The sequence below is a fragment of the Azolla caroliniana genome, unplaced genomic scaffold, assembly GCF_043228905.1.
Source record: "Azolla caroliniana isolate FFs.n. ecotype wild unplaced genomic scaffold, voAzoCaro1.0.p SCAF_11, whole genome shotgun sequence".
Lineage (NCBI taxonomy): Eukaryota > Viridiplantae > Streptophyta > Polypodiopsida > Salviniales > Salviniaceae > Azolla > Azolla caroliniana.
Window position 1 is genome coordinate 20,548,045 of NW_028230446.1, and position 23,615 is coordinate 20,571,659.

The 23,615-nt window shown below is 35.6% G+C and overlaps 2 protein-coding genes and 1 long non-coding RNA gene across 4 annotated transcripts; all 3 read left to right on the plus strand.

Annotated features, from left to right (window-relative positions):
* Nucleotides 1-8,165: 8,165 nt before the first annotated feature.
* Nucleotides 8,166-12,946, plus strand: LOC147858437 (uncharacterized). 2 transcript variants are annotated; one of them, XM_087327530.1, is made up of 5 exons: nucleotides 8,174-8,444; nucleotides 11,868-11,918; nucleotides 12,006-12,065; nucleotides 12,214-12,285; nucleotides 12,547-12,946. In XM_087327530.1, exons 1-5 carry the CDS (start codon nucleotides 8,228-8,230, stop codon nucleotides 12,582-12,584), a joined length of 438 nt encoding a protein of 145 aa, XP_087183656.1. In that variant the 5' UTR covers nucleotides 8,174-8,227; the 3' UTR covers nucleotides 12,585-12,946. The 2 variants fall into 2 exon arrangements, with proteins under 2 accessions (XP_087183657.1, XP_087183656.1); XM_087327531.1 differs by lacking the exon at nucleotides 12,214-12,285 and having other exon boundaries at nucleotides 8,166-8,444.
* A 4,715-nt stretch (nucleotides 12,947-17,661) lies between these two features.
* Nucleotides 17,662-18,685, plus strand: LOC147858438 (uncharacterized). The gene is made up of 3 exons (XR_015530478.1): nucleotides 17,662-18,033; nucleotides 18,115-18,186; nucleotides 18,481-18,685. It is a non-coding gene; the product is annotated as an uncharacterized LOC147858438 (long non-coding RNA).
* LOC147858439 (filament-like plant protein 4) lies at nucleotides 18,683-22,773 on the plus strand. The gene is made up of 5 exons (XM_087327323.1): nucleotides 18,683-18,724; nucleotides 18,884-19,016; nucleotides 19,204-21,517; nucleotides 21,783-21,840; nucleotides 22,225-22,773. Exons 1-5 carry the CDS (start codon nucleotides 18,716-18,718, stop codon nucleotides 22,528-22,530), a joined length of 2,820 nt encoding a protein of 939 aa, XP_087183449.1. The 5' UTR covers nucleotides 18,683-18,715; the 3' UTR covers nucleotides 22,531-22,773.
* The last annotated feature ends 842 nt before the right edge of the window (nucleotides 22,774-23,615 follow it).

Below are 23,615 nucleotides of genomic sequence, written 5' to 3' on the forward strand. Positions count from 1 at the left end.
ATTATTTTTGCATCATGAAAAAAAGTGTAGGATTGAATTACAATTTTAAGTTTTAACTATATCATGCACTAAATTATTGAAGTTCTTATTGACTATTGAAGGCACCATGTTGGGAGAGAGTGAGAGAGAGAGAGCCTTACATTCCACAGTGGCATCTAGTGAATTAAGAGATATGTATGAAGTATATAATAGAGAGAAGTGAGAAATTTGGGTTTTCAACCCAAGACACGGTGCTTGTAGTGTTAACAACTTACCACTACAGTAAGCTAATTACAAGAGAGAGAGAGAGAGAGAGAGAGAGAGAGAGAGAGAGAGAGAGAGAATATTGTAATTCATTACAAAACGAATTGCGTGTTTCTTCTCGAGTGTTGTTTTGGCATGGGAAAGAGAAGTTGAGATCTCAATTCAATCGTTTATTTCGATTGGGGATTGTACATTTGGAAGATGTGGTTGATAATGAATCTCAAAGGTTGTTAGATTTTGAAGATGCCAAGAGATGGTTATGTATTCCCCCAAATTATGGATTTATTTGGGAGAAATTACATGATATACCATTGTTGCAAGGATCTTTGCCATTGAAAACCAATTTTGCACCTTGGCTAGATTGGCGGTTACAAGATAGTACACGCTTGTTACAGGTCACTACAAATATATTGTATCATCATGCGATGACATCATTATCTTGGCTATGTCCTAAAGCAACAAAGGTGTGGAATGTATGTAAGTCAGATGCAAGGTGGTGGACAATATTACAACGTGGTTGGCATTCCCATATACCATTTCGTGCAAAGGTATTCATATGGAGAGTCATGATTGGTGGGCTCCCATTAGGTTTGGCCTTAAAGAGACGAGGACTAGGGTTCAGGCACTTGTTTCTTTTGCATTGTTCCATTGGAGGATAGTACACATAGGTTTCATTAAATGTCCTATATCATGTACCATTTGGAAGTACTTATCAGACATTTGGCAAGTTTTAACCCGTTGTTGTTTGAGACCTCAACAATGGGTTTTTTCTCAATATGTTCAAAATGGATCAAATGATGAGATGGAGATATTGTTCCAATTTTTATGTTATTGGGGTCTACAACACAATTGGAATATGCATAATGCTTTCATATTTGATAATAGACATGGGGTGAAAGCCTATATAAAGAAGCTTAAAGGTATTCTCATGTGGAATTTTTGGATGTTAGAGCATGTGGGGATCATTTCCTCAAATGCATATTCAGGTTTTTTAGTAGCATTACAAAACGTCCCTCTCCCTACATAGGCATACGATAAGTATAGGAGACTAAGAAGTGTTGTAACTAAGTGGATTTTACATACAATTAATATAATTGTGTGCTTTTACCAAGAGAGAGAGACAGACAGACAGACAGACAAACAGAGAAGAGATAGGAAATAGAGTATTTTGCATGATTCAAAAAGCCATTTGGATTGGAAAGAAAAAGACCCATTAAATGAAGGGACAATTTTTTGGAAGCAACATTAACAATAGAGATGAATTTATGCAATGACTATCTTCACCTCTATCATTAAGTAGCAAGAGATGATAAAAACATGCATAGATTCAAAATATTTGGCGATGAACTTTGTTTGAGAATTCGATTAGTTATGATACTTGGAGGTCTTCATACAAATTTCTTTGCTACCTCGCAACAAACCAAATGTTTAATGTATAGTCATCTTATACGCATGCCTCATGATAGAGGTGTTAAATTGAAGGTAGCATGATAGGTGGCCATATAGAGTTACACGGGTAGCATAATATGCTAGCTAGCATAATGATGTTTACCAAGTTCAATCAAGAATGGAACGCTTTCTTTTTTTGTTTGAGCGGTTCCACTCAGATAGATACATTTTGATAGAAGTAGACGGAAACCCAATCGACAAAGGGAAGTGGTTTATCGACAAGAAGACCATTGATAAACTGGAAGAAGACGGATGGTTTTTCTAGCTGAAAACTATCTATCCAATGCAAAAAAAGGGAGACTAATGGATGTTTAAGAATGTATATTCAACATGGACTATTTGTCAAAAGGTTTGTTCGTGAGGAAAAAGGGGAAAACAAGTTGAAAAAGACTAAAGACTACAAAAACGCCGGAGAGATGGTTGGTAAGAAGATCGCTCTAGTATAAAGATCTTGGTTATTACACCAATTGATCATGTACCACCACCGATATACATCCAAACAGGCAAAAAGGGAACTTTGTTGGAACAAGCTTTTATTCATGTTAACACAATAGTAAGAACTTTGACCTCTTATATGTCTAATGTGTTTTTGTAACCTACTTTTGGCACTTTATATAGTGTGCCGGGGTAGATGGGTCTCTCCTCTTATGAGTTTTGACCATGGAAAAGTATAATATACATTGCCATCTTCATGCACATTTGTTTTGTAATATCCAACCTTTAGGGGAAATATTTTCCTTTTTTGCAAAAGCAACTTTTTCTACACATTAAATCAAAACTTATCATAAATTTGTATTTTTACCACACGCTCTTCATCAAGAGAGTCAGTGTATCCAATGCTTTAATATGTACGTTGGCGTGTTCGAGTATTATAAAAATATTATTTTGACATAAATAAAAGTATTGCCTTTAAATACGTTGAGTTCTTTGCAAGGCATCATAACTGATAAAGAACTTTAGGTAAACATGTCTTAAAAAAGTCGAATATCACGATATGGTTGATGGGAGCACAAATTATATTTATAGATCAACGATGGTCTCGTCACATCTAGTGGACACAAAAGGCAAAGTTTGCTTTTAGCAAAATCTTTCCTTTACATTGTGGTATCTATAGTACAATAATCATCATATAAAATTCTTGCCTCAAACGGTTGGTTTTGTGCAAGCCAACTTTTGAATCCATTGCTATCTCAATATAATGGCTTTATAAATCCTTGCCTTACCACGGTCCATTATCATATATTAGAGGTTGGATTATGAGCAGATGAGATATATCCTCAATAAAGATGTTTACGAAACACACCATGGAGAAAGTATTGCAAATCAAAATGATGAGATATCCAATGTGTATTGTATGACTAACAAATTGTAGTATAGGAAATGTAAATATGTATAGTTGCAGTACAACTTACAAGTAAGTTACCATAGTTGTGTTCCCATATAACTTTGTTGTAAAAGAGTAGGTGGGATAATTTTATTGTAAGTGAGGGGGTGGGGATTATGACATGATTTGTGGGGGGGGGAGGACAATGTGAGTTTTGCTGAATTTGTTGATGTTCTTGGAGTTGTTGTATATATCGATCCCTCTTAGGTTAGTCCATGTGGATCTTAATGTTTGAACTTTGTTGTATTTTGTTTGCTAACTAATGTGAAGACTGAAGTAGTGTTTTTTTTCCAAAAAAACAAACTCAACTAAAATAACATTACCATCATAAAAAATAACTTCCATGTTTAAATTGATGTACAATAACCATTCTCACTTTAAAGATACCTATCCAATGAAAATTACCCCAATTAGTAGTTGAAAGGTTTACCATACAACTGCATAAATATGGAGCAGTAAGGAGTGTGCTAAATGCTTTGAAGCCTTAATGAACACTCAAGCAATGAGTCTCAATTGATTTCATTATAAGGTTGGAATGCTTATTTTTCTATTTGAGATCATGTACATTAATAGTTCTGTCCTTATGATATGGCTTAAAAATTCCACCTACAAATATTATCCTCTCAATCACATGTACTCTCATCACTTCTAGTCCGTCGTCCCCCTTACATGAGAAGTAATGTGCACAAATTAGTTTTTCATGTTTTTATTAATTCCCTTCATTCACATGCAATTTCTTCCCACACTACATTTGTGCCTTCTTTCCAATTTAACACGGAGCATTTTAGAAGTTTGGAATTGCCTATTTCCTTATGTAAGTTATATGTTTGCAAACATGGAACACTTTCACAAGAATGGTTTGCGTCAATGCATGTGATACAAAACTTTAGTTTTATGTTGTTTTTCAATATGAACACCATAGTTGGTATAGTAAATTTGGAAGGTGAACTTCATGTCTTTACTCCTAACTCTTCAGCTTTATGCAAACAATATCTCTAGATTTCTATAGCTTCTTTTTTTTTTTTTTTCAAAATGAAGCTACTTTCCCATTAGTTAGGAAGGATTATTACATAGAGAGTCTACAAGGAGACTTATACACACATCGAGGAGTCTTCCTCCGATCAAGTAAAAGAAGATCAGCCTACTTACAATGCCTTGCGACCTAACTTACTGTAAGAAGCTACCTATATCTAAGGCGATGGCCTTCAATGTTGCCTAGTACGAGTTGGCTCTTGGGGTCTACAACGAAGAGAGGGTGACAGGTGAGTAGGAAACAACCAACGGGGGGGCTGGTAATTCCACCTCGGGCCACTCTCGCCTTGCATCACCATAGGTGTGTTCCTCCATTTCTGCCAAAAGCGCAACCGGGCAGAGATCACGTCGTTGGAGTGGTTGCAAATCTCTTCCAATTGCCCTCGTAGGCAGCTGATAATCGCGGACCATATGTCCATGATCACTTCCTCCGGGGGTCGTACCGTACCTTGGAAAACCTTGAGGCAACGCGCTTTCCATATGTACCACAAGGTGAAACCTGCAATCAGCATCCAGATTTCTGGAAACCTAGGGGATGCGGGTTGCAAGCCTCTTTTGAAACGGATCTTGACGATTTTGCCTCTCGTGCATACATAGCACCAACTATCCGTATTGACGGTGTCCGTCCACCCTTTGACCAATCCATGCCGCAGCGCTCCACGAGGCTGTTCCTTCAACTTCACATGCCGCAAGGAGGCGAGTCACTCTATCCTAGATCTTTTGAGCTTGAGGGCAATCCCACAGACAATGTCTCAGAGTCTCAATACAAATGACATACATCCCACATCTAACCTTTGGCACACCCTATTATGAAAACTTCCCTACCCTTAAGCTAAGCTCTGAGTGGACCACTTGCTTCATTCTTCTAGTCAACGAACTATCTCAACCTCCTCGTTATTCCCAACTCAACCCCGCATATTTTTCTTACCCAAAACGCGACATGCACCCTAATTTCCTACTCCTTTATGCTCATACCTCAAGCAAATTGACTATAGCTAATGACCCCTTGCCACACTTGGTGATACTAGGAGTATGCCCTCATTAGGTTGGGGGAACATCAAGTGATTGTTAGACATATTCCTATGGGAGCAAAAATCTCACTATAGTCAATGTCAAGGGTTTATGCATAACTCTTGGCAATTAGTATGGTTTTCTAATCATTGATGGAGTTACAAAGTTTGCATATTCATCTTCATTCAACCTATAAAATACATACAACATATTGGATCTCTTCAATGCATATGCCTCGAATCTTCTTGAACAATGACGCAAAGGTAATACACAAGCAACAATTTACCATGTAAACATTTAGATAACTAGACAAGTAGTTCTTACACAATGAAAATTTGATAGAATAAAATATATGTCATGTGTACGAGAGGAGAACACCAAAGAGCACTACTAATCAATATGTTAAAACATGCATTCGTCAATCATATTTGTGGGTCCTTTCTTTTTTACCCATAAAAATATCCTCCATTGGTATTAACATAAAATGGCCCAAGGCAATATACAAAATAGTCCACTGTTACAAAGAAAATTGCAACATAATTAACTAGAGAAGTATTGAACGCTTGTGTAGCTTTAGCAGTCTCAACAACACTGGGTTCAAAAAACCCCATCTTTTTACAAACTGAATATGGATTTTTGGGCGTTATCAAAGTAGTTATGCCACCTATATTGCTCAACATCTCTTCTATTTTGATGCAAATTGATAGCGTCATATGTCACATAATGCCTCTCCCTGCAATTTGAATACAACTTTGCCAATGAGTTCCAATGTTTGCTGTCAAAAAATTTATGTTGCTGCTAGCAACATGTAGAGCCTGGAACCAAAGTGATATAGATTTTCACAGTTTTCTTCCCCATCATCTACAACAAAGAAAAGAGGAAAACACTCTCCAAATCTGAAAATTAATAAACACATAAACAATCTCCCTTTCACTCCCTAGAAATGCTTCATCCTCCATTAAAATCCACCATCTCTTCCACAATGTTTGTGGGTCCTTTCTTATCGATTGACCTCCATTGCTTTCTTTGAATTAAAACGTCCTCAATATGATTCTTCCATAGGGTGAAGTTTGTCTTGTCAAACTTTCAAGTTGCCAAACCTCCTATCTCTCTCTTGACCTTTTCTCAAAGTAATTTGTGAACCCTAACGAGATATAGAATGAAATCAAGTATTGGAACCTTGTGTTTCATGTACTTCATATCCATTAAGTTTAAAGTAGTTATAAAGACTTATTTTTATTGGAAGTTTCTCTATTTTATTCCATATATGTGTGTAATCATGCTTTTCACTAGCATGACATAACAAGCATATGAAAAGCATACGAACTTGTAGTTTAGTGAGATTGATTTCACTTAGGAAAAACATCACCTAGATTTGTAAGTAATAACTAGAATATCCCTATGTAGTACAAAATCTACTTCTACGTAGAGGCAATTTAGAATTATCATGCAAGAGTTTTTATTCATATTGCCCAATTATATTACTCTTCGAGTTTTCCCTAAGGGGCCAACACGACTCATATATTGGAGTTTTGCGTTTTTATTCATATTGCCCAATTATATTACTCTTCGAGTTTTTCCTAAGGGGCCAACACGACACATATATTGGAGTTTTGCCCTTCTAAGGGTTACTATAAAGTCCTAAGGGGCGACCTTCTTTACGATGAGCTAAGGGATTAGAGGACTTCACTCCCTAATGGCACAGACCAATTCATATATCAACACATAAAAACACTTACCTCTCCACTCCATGTAACCGTGGAAGCCGCAAAAGCTTCATATGTTGATCTAAATTGTTTCTTATATAGTAATTATCTTTTTTATTAAGACTAACGTATTACTTGTATCGATTAGGTGTCTATATAAGAAACCATATTTCTTATATAGTAATTATCTTTTTTATTAAGACTAACATATTTCTTAATTAGTGTAACGATTAGGCAAAAGTCTCTAATACCATGTAAAAGTACAAAGAAGGCACAAGATAGAAAAAATAAACTCTATAAAGAACTAATAACAATAATATAAATCAAGTTATACCCAACACCTCATTGCTCTACCATAACCAATGGCAAATGCATCACCCTTCTTGTTGTGGGTTCTTGTTCACACTTGAAAAAACACTTACCGAATGTTTTCTCAGAAATTCCAGGCACGTGACTAGACAAACACATGTTCTATATGTAGAACACATATCCATGTAGAGTATTGGTAAATGTCAAACTTATTAGAGGTTGCAAACATTCATAAGCTTCATATCCCATGTGGAACTATATGAAAAGACAAAAGTTTCGAAACATGAGGTAAATGGGTATTTTTGAAATACAAAGCATTTAAGTGGGCCTGTATTGTGTGCAAAGTGTGATTCCAAACAACCGTTTCGTGAATTTTTTTTCTTAAGTGAGCGAAAAATATATGGCGATTGTGTCTTTCAAAATATGGCGCATATAATCCCTAACAAATGCATGCACTATATGCAGAGTTTGACGCCAACCAATTTTACGTCATAGGTTCTTTTCTGACAAAGAGAAAAACATGTCCTAATAATAGAAGTACAAAGCATGCGATCAAGCAAAGATTTCCCAGGCGATGCTCAAATGGTGTATGGAGAAGAAATGGGAGGGAGACCTTTGTAGAAGGAGAGACTTATGGGCGAAACATAGGGGTTCTGGAGCATGGCTTATCGTCATCAGCTTTCTCTCTTGCCTTGTGATTGATGGACCGACGATTTTGATGAGAGAACGCCACAACCCTCCTCTGCCACAACGGGCTTCCTTGATAAATCGAGAGACAATAAATCAAGAAACAACACACACATAAAAACACTCGGACACACCCGCCCGCCTGCCCGCCCAGGGCAAGGAAGCTCCGAAGAGGTGGGTGGTTTTGAATAATGGTTGCTATGACGGATTAGATTGGATTGGATTGGGCAGGTGTGAAACCAAAAGAAGCGGACTTCCAATGTCGACACTATGTCCACCACGACTGACCGACTGACTATATACAACACACACACACACACACACACACACACACACACTCTCTCTCTCTCTCTCTCTCTCTCTCTCTCTCTCTGTTTGTCCAACGCACTAACACAGACGCAGCGCCATGGCGTTGGTGGAAGAGCGAGAAGAAGGTGAAGGCGAAGGTGAAGGTGAAGGCGAAGGTGAAGGAAAAGGAAAAGCAGGAGGTCCCCCCGTGGCGATGGCAGACTTAGGAAGAGGAGAAGGTTCCAGCAGATCCTCCCCCACTACTTCCGCTGTTCCCAAACGTCACAAACATTTCGAGATCAAGAAGTGGAATGCCGTTTCGCTCTGGGCTTGGGGTGCGTACGTCCGAACGTTTATACTGATATCTCCTCTGGACTTCATATATATATATATTTTGGTGTTTTGATCCTCTCTTGTATTTTGCTTTCTGTTTTCTCTTGCGACCATGATTGTTCGGTATCGTTGTATTTTTCCAATCCTATCGTTCTTTCTCTTTTTATTCTTGCATGCTTATTAGGATCATGTTCTTTAACAGTGACAAATATTGTAATGGTAATGGCCAGTGTATAAAAAGAACATGATCCTAATAAGCATGCAAGAAGAAAACGAGAAAGACTGAATTGTTATTTTGTCTCGATTGCAAATGTGTTTTTAACAACCTTTGAGCAATTTTGATGCAAGCAACCCATCTTTTACGTGAAATAGATAGGAGTCCCAGATTCTGTATACCACGGTGGTATACAGCATATGTTCACTTTCAAAATAATAGGCTGTTGTCATTTTCAAGCTTTTGCGCATCAAGAATCAAGATTTAGCTATCAAAACTCAATAGACAGGATGGAAGAGATACGCGGTGTATGTGAAAGATCTCAATGAAAGAAGTGAAAGAAAGAGATAGATAGATAGATGGATAAATATTTTTAGCGTCCATAGAGAGGCCAATATTGACCCATGGGACCTAGGTACAAAAGTTATCTTGATGTGTGTCTCCTTCCTAAGAAAGGATATTCATACTTTGAAGCACTAAATCTCGATGTGTGAATAAGGCATCCACATATGAGCTCAACCTTCTAGGTGTTCTCTTTAGTGTGACACTCAAATCATCACCCCCTCTTAATATGTTATCATAACTTTCATGAATTGCATGTAAAAAACAAGTGATAGTCTTCCTCTGCTAGCCCCTCCTTGCATACCTTACATGCCTTTATATTTGGCTGATTTTGATTCCATTATGAAACTTCAATTCATAGGTTGCGTGATTGAGTGTGAAGGAGTGTTAAGGCTCTAAGAGAGGTAGTATTCATGTTAGCAATGAGGTAAGGTTGAATACAATCAATAGGCCTTCTTGCCGTACATAGAACCCATTGTTCAGGATTGATGTTTGTGAGATAGAGAGCAAGGGGACAAAAGAAAGAAAGAAATTGACATTTTGGTATCTCTGTTTGTACAGTAGGAAAATAGTAAAGACAAATTAGTGAAAAAACAATAAAGGTTTTTTTTCTGAGGTTGTAAAAGTGTCTGTTTGTGATGCTTTGTGGAACATCACTGATCATCTCTACGTGCATAAAGAATCATCTATTTATTCGAAAGGCTGTGTTTGAGTCACTAGAATCATCCTTTCAGAGCACACACAATATGCTATTTGAATTTCGAATCAGTAAATGTCCCAAGATTTTTGTGATTAAGAAATGGAATGCTGTTAATCTTCTTTTCAAAACATTTTCATATAATGTAAACCTTGGCCTGTTAAACCATTTTTGAGTGTGCAAATATCCAATTCTATCATTCCATTCATCCTTTGAAATTATCACAAAGAATCACAAACAGACACTTTTACACGTTTGCATAACAATAGATGCATAACAATATCCAATTCTATCATTCCATTTATGGTTTATCCATCCAATATCCACATGCGCATACACACAGGTACTCAAAAGGCTTTTCTCAAAAGAATTCTCATTTACACTTCATGATCAGTTCATGCTAAAAATCATAGTTTCCCCGACAATCTTTCAAGTTTCTAATCATTCATCACTTAATTCCAACCCCGTTCTGTTTTTGTGCCAAAATATGCATTCATTTCTATTCTAGCATTCAATATTTATATTATTTGTTGTTCCAAGAAATTTCTTGCCCTGGATCCCTATTTGTTCATATGCAAGTGGCCTTTATAACTTCACAGTTTATCACAAAACGTGAATGATGACACATATTAAAGATTGGGTCTTGATATCACCTAAGATCCCATACGATTGATGATTGTCTAATGTGATGTTTACAGTTTTAGTCTTTCCTTAGTTTTGAATATTCCAGGTTGCAGTGTCTGGCTTATAATATCATAACTAAGTATTCATCAAATATAGTTTATAGCTTATGTGGATATTTAAAAAATGCCTCCACATTTGCATCTATTGTTAACTTGGTGTAAACTCAAGAGCATGCATGTGATGATCGCTTCCCTATATTCAAGTTATTGCCTATGCTGTGATTTGGACAGAAAACAAATGACAAATGATCGATGTTTGATTAATTGTTCTTGGTTGTTATTTTAGCAAAGCAGAACCATTTTTAATTGATATTATCTTCTAATCCCTACGTTCCCTTTCTATTTCATTGATAACCCTTGTCTTGATATTAGAGACGCACTCTTTAACTTTCATTTCATGTCAAATATCTTGACTCTTTATCTGTTTTGGTGGTCATGTTTCCATGTCTCAATGATCTAGTTATTTCTAAATATCCATGTATGAAGATTTGTGATGATGTTTACATATATGGCCTCAATATAATGTAAATAAACCTTACCTATGTACATTTTTACATGTGCTTTTCACTCATCTATGTCACAGGGTTTATTTCATACCTGGCAATGTATATTCTTCTTTTCTTACTGGATTATCTCCTCCACCAGAGATTTATTCCTGACATTTACAAGCGTTGACATGGAGAAGTCTCTATTTTATGATTGATTGTTCAAAATTTCTATTTTATGTCATGATTAGCATGTTTTTTGATGAGAAACATGGTTCCTCACATTGTTCCCAAATGTTAGATTATGAGAGGCCTAAGAAGCCAGAGCTTAGAAGATTCAGTTGAATGTATCTATCTGTTTTATATTTTGACTCTTGTTAATGAGATCATCACACTTTTATCACCTACTTTTGTAACTATAATGTGATTTTCCAGAAATTATTTGCTAAGTTCCTTGTATATATTAGCATGGGTGTCACTTTGTGTTTACAATGGGTGTTAGCACACGCACCTCATTAATTTTTGATTGAACATAAATTATGACTTCCACAGACTGGGAACAGGGGGGATTAAATAGAAAAATATGGAAAAACTCCAAAATACCCAAGTTTTTATTTATTGCTCCAAGTGCCTCTTTGAGTTTTCTTTATTTGTCCAAACGCATTTGGCTGATTGCTAGGGCATGAAAGAGAGAGAAAGATGATAAATTAACCATTAATTGCTCAATAGCACATATAATCGAGAAAAAAAATGAAATTTGCATACAGATTTGCTCCTTTAAGGGTTGATCGATGATGTTTGGAAAATAAGAGAAACTCATGTATTTCAGAGTTATTCTCTTGATAATATCATATGCACATGCTTTGTATAATTTATAGTCAAATTGGCATTAATTCTGTTGGTTTGTATGTGTTCTTGTCTAGTTTCATAATGTATATAATTGGAAGATTTTCATATTCATCATTATTTCAAGAGCTAACCAAGTTATTGATCAATATGCACAGATATAGTTGTGGATAATTGTGCTATCTGCAGGAATCATATCATGGATCTATGTAAGCTCTAATAGTTACTATTTAGTATAGAATAGCTTTTTTCCTATTACTGTGAAAACTTAGATTATTGATTTCTACTAAACCTAGGTATTGAATGTCAAGCAAATCAAGCAAGTGCAACAAGCGAGGAATGTACAGTTGCTTGGGGTATGTAATTTGTGAACCCTATTGAACTCTTATGGCAGACAGAATGCAACCGAGTATTGCGAACTTGTATTTCATACTCATTGAGCTCGTAGTACTTTCATTGTCAGGGTTTATTTTTGCTTAAAAATTTTCCTATTTTATTCCATAGGTGTGTGCAATCATGCTTTTCACTTCCATTGCATTAGCAGGTGGCTGAAAACCAGACAAGTTTGCCCACTTGGTTAGATTGATTTCTTTTTTTGAAAAAGAGAACCAAAAAACCTCTAGCTTGTTAGGTACTTGCTAGAATACCCAAAGTTTTTAAGTACAGGAATCCAGAAAATCTACTTCTATGCAGTAGTCTAGAAATTTCTGAAAACTTCCGGGTATTCTAGTAAACACCCGTCATGCAAGATTTCTTGTTCTTTCGCCCAATCAACAAAACAATACTACTGAGAAATGGAACTTAATTTTAACATCTGTTATATATGGATTCTTGCAGATAACAGTGAGTGGGAGTTCCAGAAGTATGGACGCTGAAAAAGGATTCTTGATTCTGGGGTCGATTGGGAGTCTTGACCGTGCTTTTTTCTTAAAAACTCTAGCCTTATTATGGAAATGTAAAAAGCATGATATCCATACATAAGCTGGCATCCTCTACATCATGGTTCTCTTGCAATGTCTTGAATGTTTTTTATTCAAGTCATGGATCACAATTCACTACAAAATTTGGTATTTTCTGTTAATTTTCTTCTAAAAAAAGCTAAAATGCACAATCCATTTTTCTGGAAGTATCATCTAGTGGGCCAATGTAATATCTCACGTCAATCATTGGGTGTTTTGACATTTTTTTGACAGATGAGGGTTTTCAAATTTAAATACAGATTCTCAGTTTTTCAAAATCATATGTATAATATTATACATATGTGTGATTATATGGGTATAATCTGTATATGTATATGCTTTTTCTTGCAATTGTAAGAAGTTTATTGAGCCTCAGTTTGAGACTGTTGCGAACTTTTGAGGTTCAATTCATTTAACCCAAAATATGTTCAAAGTTGAGCATTGGTAGCCTTGGTGTATCAATATAAAGCATAGCTAGGATATCTGCTGGACAGTGATGGATTATTTTCCAATTCAGTTTCCAGAGGTAAATCATGCACTTTTGACTGATCTCATTTTCCCTATATTTTCTTTCTACACTTGGTAGACATGAACAATGACATATTTTGCTTATTTTATAACATGCTTTCTTTGATATGAAGCATAGCTAGGATATGTGCGAAATGAAGGTGATGGATGATTTTCCAATTTTCTTCCTTGAGGTAAAGGGTGTGTGCTTTTATCCGTGATTTTCCCTATGTTTTCTTTCAACTTCTTCTGTTCTTCAAAAATCATTGGTTTGGTACATTGTAATTCAGTTCATTTTTTATCTTTTTAGTTATTGAATCCCATAAGATATATTATGTTTGTGTCATGGTTTTGTTTCTATTTTTAGCCCATTTCCAGCAACCAATTCGACCACTTTAAGAATATTCCATGAGAACTCAAAAAATAGCACAAGCTTTGAAAATTGAACTCTTCTATAAAACAGCCAGAAAATGCACTAAATTATCAAATAACCAGGTAAAACAAGTTGCACCTAGTTGATGCTTACCAGAACTCATGCCAAGTCATGGTTTTTTTCTTTACCATGGTTTTTGAATCATTCACTACTCATATGTTCATAGCTGTATTATTTTCTACCTCCAAGTCATGTTTTTTTGGCATTATGGTTTTTTGAATTGTTCGTTACTCATATGTTGGTAGCCATATTATTTCCACCCTAACTAACCATTTTTCTCTAGGTTACTTTGAAGTTATGTTAGTTTTTTGTGGTTATAGTATGTTATGGTCTCTTCATTGCGATATGAACCATTAGTTCTATGATATGAACAAGAACATATATTTAGATTGATTCTCTATTAAGTTAATGAATATATAATTTGTGAAGTGATGTATAAATTCTATTGAGGGAGTTTAAAAAATAAGCCAAAGTAGAGATTTGCTTGAATGGATGTGAAAGGAGGAAGTTCAACCTGATTATTGTTTATCTGTAACTGTGAGAACTCTTTCCAAAGGAAAACTATATCATGTTCAATGGGCAACTGCAAGGACATTAATAATGTTCAAGGGTTTTTGTCAATAGAGATTGCTATTTTAGTTGTAAACTTGTATGCTTTATGGTTATGATTTGCTATTATACATGAAAAGACACGGAAATTGTTCATGAAAATTTGAATGCCTAATGAATATATGGGTTTTCTCAACTTGGTTAAATACATCAGATTTATTAATGTTGGGTTTCAAGAAAATGCTACATGGTTTATGAGTCATGAAATTGTTGTATGGTCCATGATCCACAGACACAGCCAAACATGTGAGCATGCGTTGGATCATAAATGGGTAATGCAGTGATATGATATATGGAATTATGCATCATGAAAAAGTTCTTACATGGTTCTCTAATTATGTAGAAATGCTGCACCCAATCACTAAAATTATGTAGATGTAGACATGAAAAATGGAATTGCATAAGAGTTTATTACATTATATGGAAAAGCTCTCTAATAATTGTTTACAAGAAGATGATGTGTATTTGTTCACTGAATTTGAGGTCAAGATTATATTGCAGCACCATAATGCATAAACACATTCCCCACTCAATGCTATACATAAATATCAATGACATTCATATAGATGGTCATATACATCCATCAACTTACGCATTTGTTCCTTTCCTACAATCATCAACATTGCCATCATAAACCTTCATTAAACTAAGTGATGGGTTTGTCTCTTTCGTAACTTCTCTTATCGTTTATATTAGTCCCACATATATGTGTGTGCTTCTCCTAAGGAAAAAGGGGTGAAGAAAAATATGTGCACGTGCTCGAAAGACCTCTTTGGCAAAAAGAAATAAAAATCTTGTAAGGGCCAAAATATTGTATGAGACCAATGAAACAATGTTTGTGGTAACAAGGGAGACATGGTAAGTAGAATAGAATTGGGATGGCATTGTAAATAATAGTACACCTAATAAGATTTGGCCAAGAGTTCAATAATTCTAATACAAAGATAAGGGGAGCTTGTCTTGTAAGATCTCACATGTGTTTCTCCAAAATGATATCAAATTATCCATGGTAGATAATTGTTCAAGTTATCTAGAATCTTGTGATGAGTATCCTATGATGATGGTAAGAGTTATAACAAGAAGATTTCTTGCACTTTTAACTCAAAATTATGTAATGTTCTTGCAATTGAATAAGCATCACATCAAAACAATTAAGATCTCCAATAAGACATGGTTAACCTTCATTCGATTTGTTGAACACCACCAATTATGTCAAGTGTATGAATCATTAAATATGCATACAATGTAAGGTCCTCAGATCTTGATTATGGACATTGGTAAGGAATAAGGATTGGGATTTTTGGAGTAGAATATCCTCTATTTAAATCTTGCACATTGCAAAGTTTGTGGTGTCAAACTTCCTTGTAGCCAAGAGATTGGCAGGCATTGTACCTTCCAATGTCTAAATTTGAGTTGATGTGGAGGAGTGGGAAATTGCAAGAGAGTTAAGGAGGGGAATTTTGGTAGGAAAGGTCATACACATTTTGAAAGACGACAAAATCTTCTTATGCAAATCTTTCGGGCTTATGATACCCATGTTGTTGCAACCATAAGGCAATGTTGTAAATAGGACAGGTTGTAACTTGTTTGTTTATTGACACACAATCAAAGTTTTGTGCTTCATCTTAGAGACAAGCAAATAGAAATAAGGTATGATAACAACCGGTCTTCTAAGAACAATACCTTACCATAGTTAATATCTACTAATTTAAAAGAAGTCGCAAAAGATGCCACAAGAAAAAAGATAAAGGAAATTTTGTCAATGTCTAAGGCTTGAGGGAAAAAAGGATGATGAGGAATATTTAATGACAAGGCAGAAAAAAGGTGTTTAATGATGTGTCACATTTTTAATGATGAAGTACAATGAGGTTTAGAATACACTTATCACCATTAGATAGAATAGTCATGTTTGCGTAGACGTGTTCTTGGTTTGAAACATTGAAGGTCAATATACTATATTATATTTCTTTTCTTTTTGTCTTCAAATTAGGAGAACTTTGTCAATGATTGTTTATCTTCGAAAATTAAGATACAATCAGGTGACCAAGGGGAACATGAATCGACGAGGAAGAGGACAAACCATAGTCATTAAAGAAGCTCTAGAGAACCGACGTGATATTGAGAATAAGTGGTACTAGAGTTAGAAGGCAAGTTATTTCTTTGAGTCTATCTTCTCCCCTCCTAATGCAAGCATGCATATTCCGATCCATTTTCTAAGACACATCAAGTGCATGTGTTTGAAAACTTTGATAAGACATTGAACTTTGATAAGGCATTTGAAAATCGAAATTACATTTTAAACATTGAACTTTTCTAGGAACATCATTTCAACTTGGCAATGTAAGTTTCTTCTTCTTTCAATATAAACATATGTATAAGATACTTTGTATTACTGATCATACAAAGAAATATGCATGTACTACTTAGGAAACGAATTGGATCAATGCATGATTTAGTATGAAAGCATCTCCTTTATACATCGTGATATGAATGAGTTTGGAAGCTCCTCAAAATTCACTACTCACAGACAATGTTGCAATGTACAAGGTTTTGGTCAAAAGCGTTGTGAAAATATCTTAAAAGCTCATTAAAATATTTGCAAATTTAATTTGAGAATATTGATTCTAATGGGCGGTTCGTGTTAAAACGACTCTAGAATATTAATGCTATTCAACAAGAGAAGGAAGAAAACGACAACATAACAACAATATCGATATTATCTTAAGGATAAGGACTCGAGAGACACATATGTACGAGGAAAGGCCGGCAAAGATCAAAGCAGTCCCGATGGAAAGCTTGAGTGACAACACGGGAGGAGGAATGGTCATGATGACATTAATATAAGGCAATCAAAGTATGTGTTCACACACAAAGCACAAAACCTTGTCCGGAGTCCCAAGGCCATTCAGGGGGGACATTATATTGTAGTAACACGAGTCCGGACCGACCAAATGGTCATGATTCATGATCATGGTGGGTAGGAAGGCTTCCTCACATTCAATTTTCAGAACACAAGAGTTTGTTCACCTATACATACATATGTATATACAACAACCCCCCCCCCCCCAAGTCATTTGCACAACTAATTCCCCTGCTCCACTATACAGACTACTAATCTTCTCATATACTAATACTAATACTATATACTTTGCTAACTAATGCGAAGTAGTGTTTTTTTGGAAAAAAATAAAATACTATATACATGGCAATTGCTAAGAAGAAGAAGAAGCAGCTAAATTTGGGGATGACTCTTCTGCCGCTTCAGCAAATGAATTAGGTAGCCTTTTCCTTTCTCTCCTCTACAGCCCTTTCATCTCTTCCTTCTTTTATTTTGATTTTAAAATTTAATCCCCTGCGAGAAGAAGCTTTAGCTCTGGCGGACCCCCCCCCCCTTCTTCTTCTTATTCTTCTTTCTCATAGTAGAATCTGCTCACCTTTCACTCTCACTTTTATTTTAAGCGTCAACTACTCTGTGTCTTTTCTTCAAAAAAATTTATACTCCCCCATGCACCCGTTAAGAACCCACATTTTGTTTTTCTTGCATGTCATCTCGTTTCCTTTCTCTTTCCCTCCCATTCTCTCTCTCTCTCTCTCACACACACACACACACATTATTACAGAGTCTTAAACTTTAGGTTCTCAGAGGTACCCATTAGCTTATTTAACTTTTCGTCCCTTTTTTGTGTTAAGGGTCCAATTTCCTTGTAATAGAGTAATCATAATATAATCAAGAAAACAAGATGAGGCAATTGAGAAGAATGGATTTTTAGAGCAATCGGATGAAATCTCTCCTTTATATTTCTCTTTGATTTTGAGGTAAGTTTTTTATAGTGTAATTTAAGGTTTTATTTTTGTGAAATCAAGGAAGTTTGAGAAGAAATTGTTTTACAAATGAAGGAAGTGGGATGAGATGATACCAGTTTGCATCAAGATATGATCATTTAAGGGCAAAGATTTTTCGATCTTGAGGTAAGATTATTATATATATGATGTTAAGAAGAATTATTTTCAATCTTGAGATAATTTTGTTTTTGGTTCTTGTTTTGCTAAATGCATGAACTTTGAGGAGGCATTATTCTTATTCACATGGATTGGGGTTCAATGAGATCATGTTAATTCGTATGCTAGTGTATAGTACCATGTTATTATTATTAAGTCAGTGTAAGATTGTTTTGAGCATTATTTGTTAAATACATGAGGTTTGAGCTGTTTTTCTAAACATTAAAGAGGGGCCAATAACAGTGGGAAGAAAGATATTGTCAGGTATTGTGAGACCAAGACACATCTCGAGCAAATGGGACTATCTCTAAACCTTAATATAGGTTTACTTCATCTCTTGCAAGGGGAATCTTGTTATCTTAGTCATTTTCTCATTGTCACCTCAGTTTTGTGACATGACATTATGCACCATTTAAAGACTTGATGATTTTCTTATTTAAAACTATATAAATGAATCACATAGTATGTGAGTTGAACCTGTGCCAATGATGATCAATGAATGCATGATGTATTGCACCAGGATAATTACATTGAAATCTATTTACCTATCATTCTATTTAGCATATAATAGATCAATAAATATAGGATTTGCTCTTGTGGTTCCTTTGGTCACCATATATTGCTGTTGGTCGAATCTCATTGGGACTCACTGTTTTGAATGACATAGGGCACACCCGAATTTACATTGGAGATGACGTCGATATATTCTGATGAAAACATTAGGGATCTCAATGAAAGATTGGGAGCAGCTGATGAATTGGTGAAGCAACATATCAAAGTGGCAGAAGAAGCAATTTCAGGTGCTAATTCAATTTTACAAGTCCATCATATATCACACCCCATTTTTTCTAGAAATGATGTATTTCTCTAGACATCATTGTGGCTATCATACAATTTTACCTTTCGGCTTTCAGGATTTTGGGTTTAGTATTATGGTTCTAGGTTTTAAGAAATGCATATTTTGATTCATAAATGCTGGTTTTCTAGGTTGGGAGAAGGACAAATCTGAGTACATGTCCATAAAAAATCAGTTAGAAGTTGTACTAGAGCAAAAACAAGCTACAGAGGACATTATTTCTCATTTAGATGGAGCCCTCAAAGTATGCATGCAGGATCTAAGACATCAACGAGAAGAACAAGAAGAGAAAATCCATGAGGCAATCATCAAGAAGACAAGAGATTGTGAAAATATAAGGCTGGAACTTGAGGAGAAGCTTAGGGATGCTAGTGGTGAACTGGCAGCAGCAAGGTATGAAAATGCCCAGCTACTCAATATTGTTCGAGAACAATCTGATACCATTTCAGAGATAGAGAGAGCTCGGTCCCAATTTGAAGAATTGGTGGTAAGGCTACAAGTTCATATTGGAACACTTGAGAAAGAAAATGCATCGTTGAAGTATGAGATAATCACTCTGAACAAGGAGCTTGTGATATGCAATCAAGAGAAAGAAATCAATAGAAGATCTGGCAAGACATTTAGGAAGCAACACTTGGATGACATTAAGAAGATTGATAAGTTAGACACCGAGTGTCAGAGGCTAAAGAACTTGGTTCAAAAGAAACTCCCTTGTCCTGGGTCTCTAGTTCAGATGAAGCAAGAAACCAATTGTTTGGATGCTGAAAAGAGTGAGGTAATGAATAAAAAATACAGAAGCAATATGGGTTCCCGTCGAGGTGTAAGTTCTCCAAAATCTGTACATTCCGAGTCGTTCTTCAGGTCTGAAAGACTTCTTCAGGACCAAGGTCTTACCATGGAAGAGATAAAAACATCAAAAGAAGCTTTGGCTAAGAAGTCCAAGGAGCTTCAAGCAGCAAAGCTTGTTAATAGTTGGCCCACTGATAAGCTAGCAATGTTTGAGAGACAACCTCAAAGTTCACTCAGGAGGGCATCTTCTTTAATATGTCATGTTAATGATGCGTTAGATTCTCCTATTTCTCGTGGATATAGGCAAGACCTGAGTCAAGCGTCAATATCAGAAGATGGTCATGATGATGAGAGAAGCATTGCAGATTCATGGGCTTCTATGTTGGTCACTGAGCTAACAGAATTTCAGAAAGAGAAGGCTGCTCTGGAGCAATCCACTAAGACCAAAGACCTTGTTTGGTTGGATACAACAGATGATTTTGTTGAGATGGAGCGTCTCGCATCTTTGTCTTCAGCACAAGAAGATCGATCAGATTGTGGAAAAGCAAATCCAATGCCTTCAATAGCTCAAGTCACCAATATCTCGGTAGCTCTTAAGGATTGCATACCATCTAGTTTTGATACTGGTGAGAAAGCATTCAAAACGAGTCCTGAGCTAATGTCAGCAGTATGTGAACTCATGTGGCTAGTTGAAGAGATGGCTTTAGAAGCGTTGGCTCAACGCGATACTTGTAGTGTTGCTAAAGATGGTAATCCTAACAATGTAAGCTCTATCTCACCCTTTGAGCTTGGCTTGAATCCTAAGCACTTTACTTCAGTCGGCTACAAATTTTTGCATGGACAAATGGAGCTTGTACATTTCATAGCTGAGCTTTCCTCAGCATTAAGCCAAATTAAAACAATAAATATCCGAAACACTAGCATTGTTAGGAAGTTTAAGGAAGCACCATTTTCATTAGGCTTCAGAGAATATACAGGCGGGCAAGAACCACAAGGATCCACATCAGAGCTTTCATCTGTGTCTGTGCAAGGTACAGTGGAGCCAGATGTTTCAAGTGATGCCACAGTATCACTTTTGACGAATGCCAGTAATTCTGATTGTTCTGAGCACAATGTTGCTACGAAGTGTTTCATCACTTCAGATGAAAAGGTGGCTAGCTTAAGGGGCCATCAAATCAATGATGAACTTAGGAAGCTTCGGGCTGAAAAGGCTGCATTAGAGTCACACATGAGAGCTGAGTTTAGTAGAATTGACATGATGGAGCAAATGCTTGTTGAGATCAAACAAGAAAAATCAGATCTTCAGGATGTAATAAGACAAGAAAAGGAAAAGGTAGAGGTTGTTAAGAGGGAATTATCCAATGCTGAGCAACTCATTGAAAGCCTACGAAGAAAACTTTCATCGGTAGAGTTGTCAAGAGATCTAACACGAGAACGACTTCAATCTAGTGAGGCACTGAATGGAATGCTCGATTCTCTGGTTAAAGAAAGCCAATTGGAATCAACCCAAATGGCTGAAAAGATGGAATCCCTTAGATTTGAGACAATCCAAATGACTACCAAGATGAGATCTCTTGAGCAAAGTATCAATGAAGAGCAAGCAAGAAACAAAGCCCTGGAGGTCAAACTAGAAGAGTTGCAAGAGTCCCTTGACAGGTATGTCTTACATAAATCCATAACTTGGTGTATCTATATGCATGTCAATTCTTTGAGATTGGGAAGTCACTATATGCATGCCCTCTATATTGTGTGAAAAATTGATCAAGTTCTATTTAAAACAATTCTTATCCCTGGATTCAAATAAAATGCATTTGCTACCATCGAAGATGTCCTGAGACTCGTTACATGGTAACCTTTATGTATGTTTTCAGTAGTATGTTTGATGGGGTGAGTCCAATTTTGATTCCAGTATTTTTCATAGGGCTAACTCGAACATTTTACAAAATGAGGCGGTCCTTGTTGCTGCGAAAATAGATGAGGTAATCAAATAATGTTATGGTTCTTGTAAGATTTATTTTTATTTAATGGCTTCATGACTTTAATACATGTCTCAAATTTTTGTCACATTATAATACTTGGATGTAAAAGTGCAAATGGGATTAATGTAGAAAGATTGACATCAAGGTTATTTCAAATGCTATCAAAATTGTTAGTAATGAAAATCCATCTATTTTAGGAACCTCATTGCTAGCTTTAGAGAATCAAATTATAGACTAAAAAGAACATTGATAAAGTGTGAGACAATGTGTGAATTATTAAAATATTTAAAAATAAAGCTGTATGATTTATTAAAATATTTCAAAATAAAGCTATTACATATGTGGAACATGGTTCTTAATGGTTTTTGTTTGGAAATGCCATAGGGACACTCAATTGTGAATGGAAGTCTAAAACTTGGAGACTGCCATGAGACAATTCTTGCTTTAGAAACAGGTTCCACGAAAGATATGTCACCCAAAAATGTGAAGAAAAAAGGGGATGAAGGTGGGGATAGGAGCATTGCTAGTTTTGGACATGTTGATGTCATTTCTAGTACAATAAGAATCCGAAAGATGAGTGAGGAAGTATTGAGTGATGTGCAAAGCTCACCAAATACACCAACACTCTTAAACCCTATTAAGCATAAAAGTAGTTTGATTAAGTTCTTCACCAGGCAAAAGAGAAATTAAATCCAACTCGTTACACACAACACAAAAGCAGCACATGCACTTGCACACACACATTACATACATGTGCAAACACAACCAACTATACATGGAAAATCCGTGCCGACAAAAACACACGCCTACCTACCAAACTAAGATTCTTCTAAATGTTTAAAATACAGAATGTACATATGATAAAACTTGATGTATATCTCTTTCTCAAATAAGTGTTTTTAATGGGGAATGTTATTTTATATTGACATTTCATATCCCAGATTTTTGTCTCTTGTATGACATGTTCAAACATCTACAAACAATGTGTACAGTTTTCCATCTGTTGGCTTAATGTATCAATGTATCTACAACCTTATGTTTCAAGGAATCTTTGACTCTCCTATTAGTTAAGAACCATGCTTAATAAATTCTTGCTCACAATGTTTTTTAAAATAAACCATCTAACCAAAGACTTGCAAAAAGGAGAGATTATGTGAGTCTCTAATAGAATGACAAGATTTGGCAATGTAAAGTATGCCTTGCCTAGAATGATTAGGGCATTTAAACTACCGAAATTTATATGGATAAACTCTTGTTGTGATTGATAACTTTGTTTGGCACAGTCAGTACCCCATTACAAGAAAAAAACAAGGATTTTGTGTGAAAGCTCCTCAATGATTTTATAAGCTTTGGAAGCAAACCAATTGGTGTACCTTAATGTGCAATTTTAAAATATTGTTGGGGCAAGGATGTATTGGTTTGTGAGCATGGGTAAGAGCACGTAACAATATATTTTGATACACAAAAGGAAATAGATTCAAAATTCACTAATCATTTTCTCATAAACCATTGGACGTAATGCATGTTCATGAGTTTCTATGTTTTATTAATAGAACAAAATTACAAAATAGGATTATGCATAAGCGAAATTCATATGTAACATCAAATGCATATACACTAGCCATACGATATCAACCCATAATGCAACTAAGACATAACAATAGTTTAGAAGTGGATAAGGCTATTTCCTATTTATTTGTTTGTTTAGCATTAAACAAGATCATGATAGAAAAAGATTGATACATTGGTGCTAGGATTGGCAAAGTAGCAATGCA

What these genes read in the sequence shown, in the direction of transcription:
- LOC147858437 (XM_087327530.1), top strand. Translation starts at nt 8,228, where the DNA reads ATGGCGTTGGTGGAAGAGCGAGAAGAAGGTGAAGGCGAAGGTGAAGGT. An exon ending in CGTTTCGCTCTGGGCTTGGG is followed by an intron (nt 8,445 to 11,867) that starts GTGCGTACGTCC and finishes CAATATGCACAG; the next exon opens with ATATAGTTGTGGATAATTGT. An exon ending in CAGACAAGTTTGCCCACTTG is followed by an intron (nt 12,286 to 12,546) that starts GTTAGATTGATT and finishes GGATTCTTGCAG; the next exon opens with ATAACAGTGAGTGGGAGTTC.
- LOC147858439 (XM_087327323.1), top strand. An exon ending in GGCAGAAGAAGCAATTTCAG is followed by an intron (nt 19,017 to 19,203) that starts GTGCTAATTCAA and finishes CTGGTTTTCTAG; the next exon opens with GTTGGGAGAAGGACAAATCT. An exon ending in TTGCTGCGAAAATAGATGAG is followed by an intron (nt 21,841 to 22,224) that starts GTAATCAAATAA and finishes GAAATGCCATAG; the next exon opens with GGACACTCAATTGTGAATGG.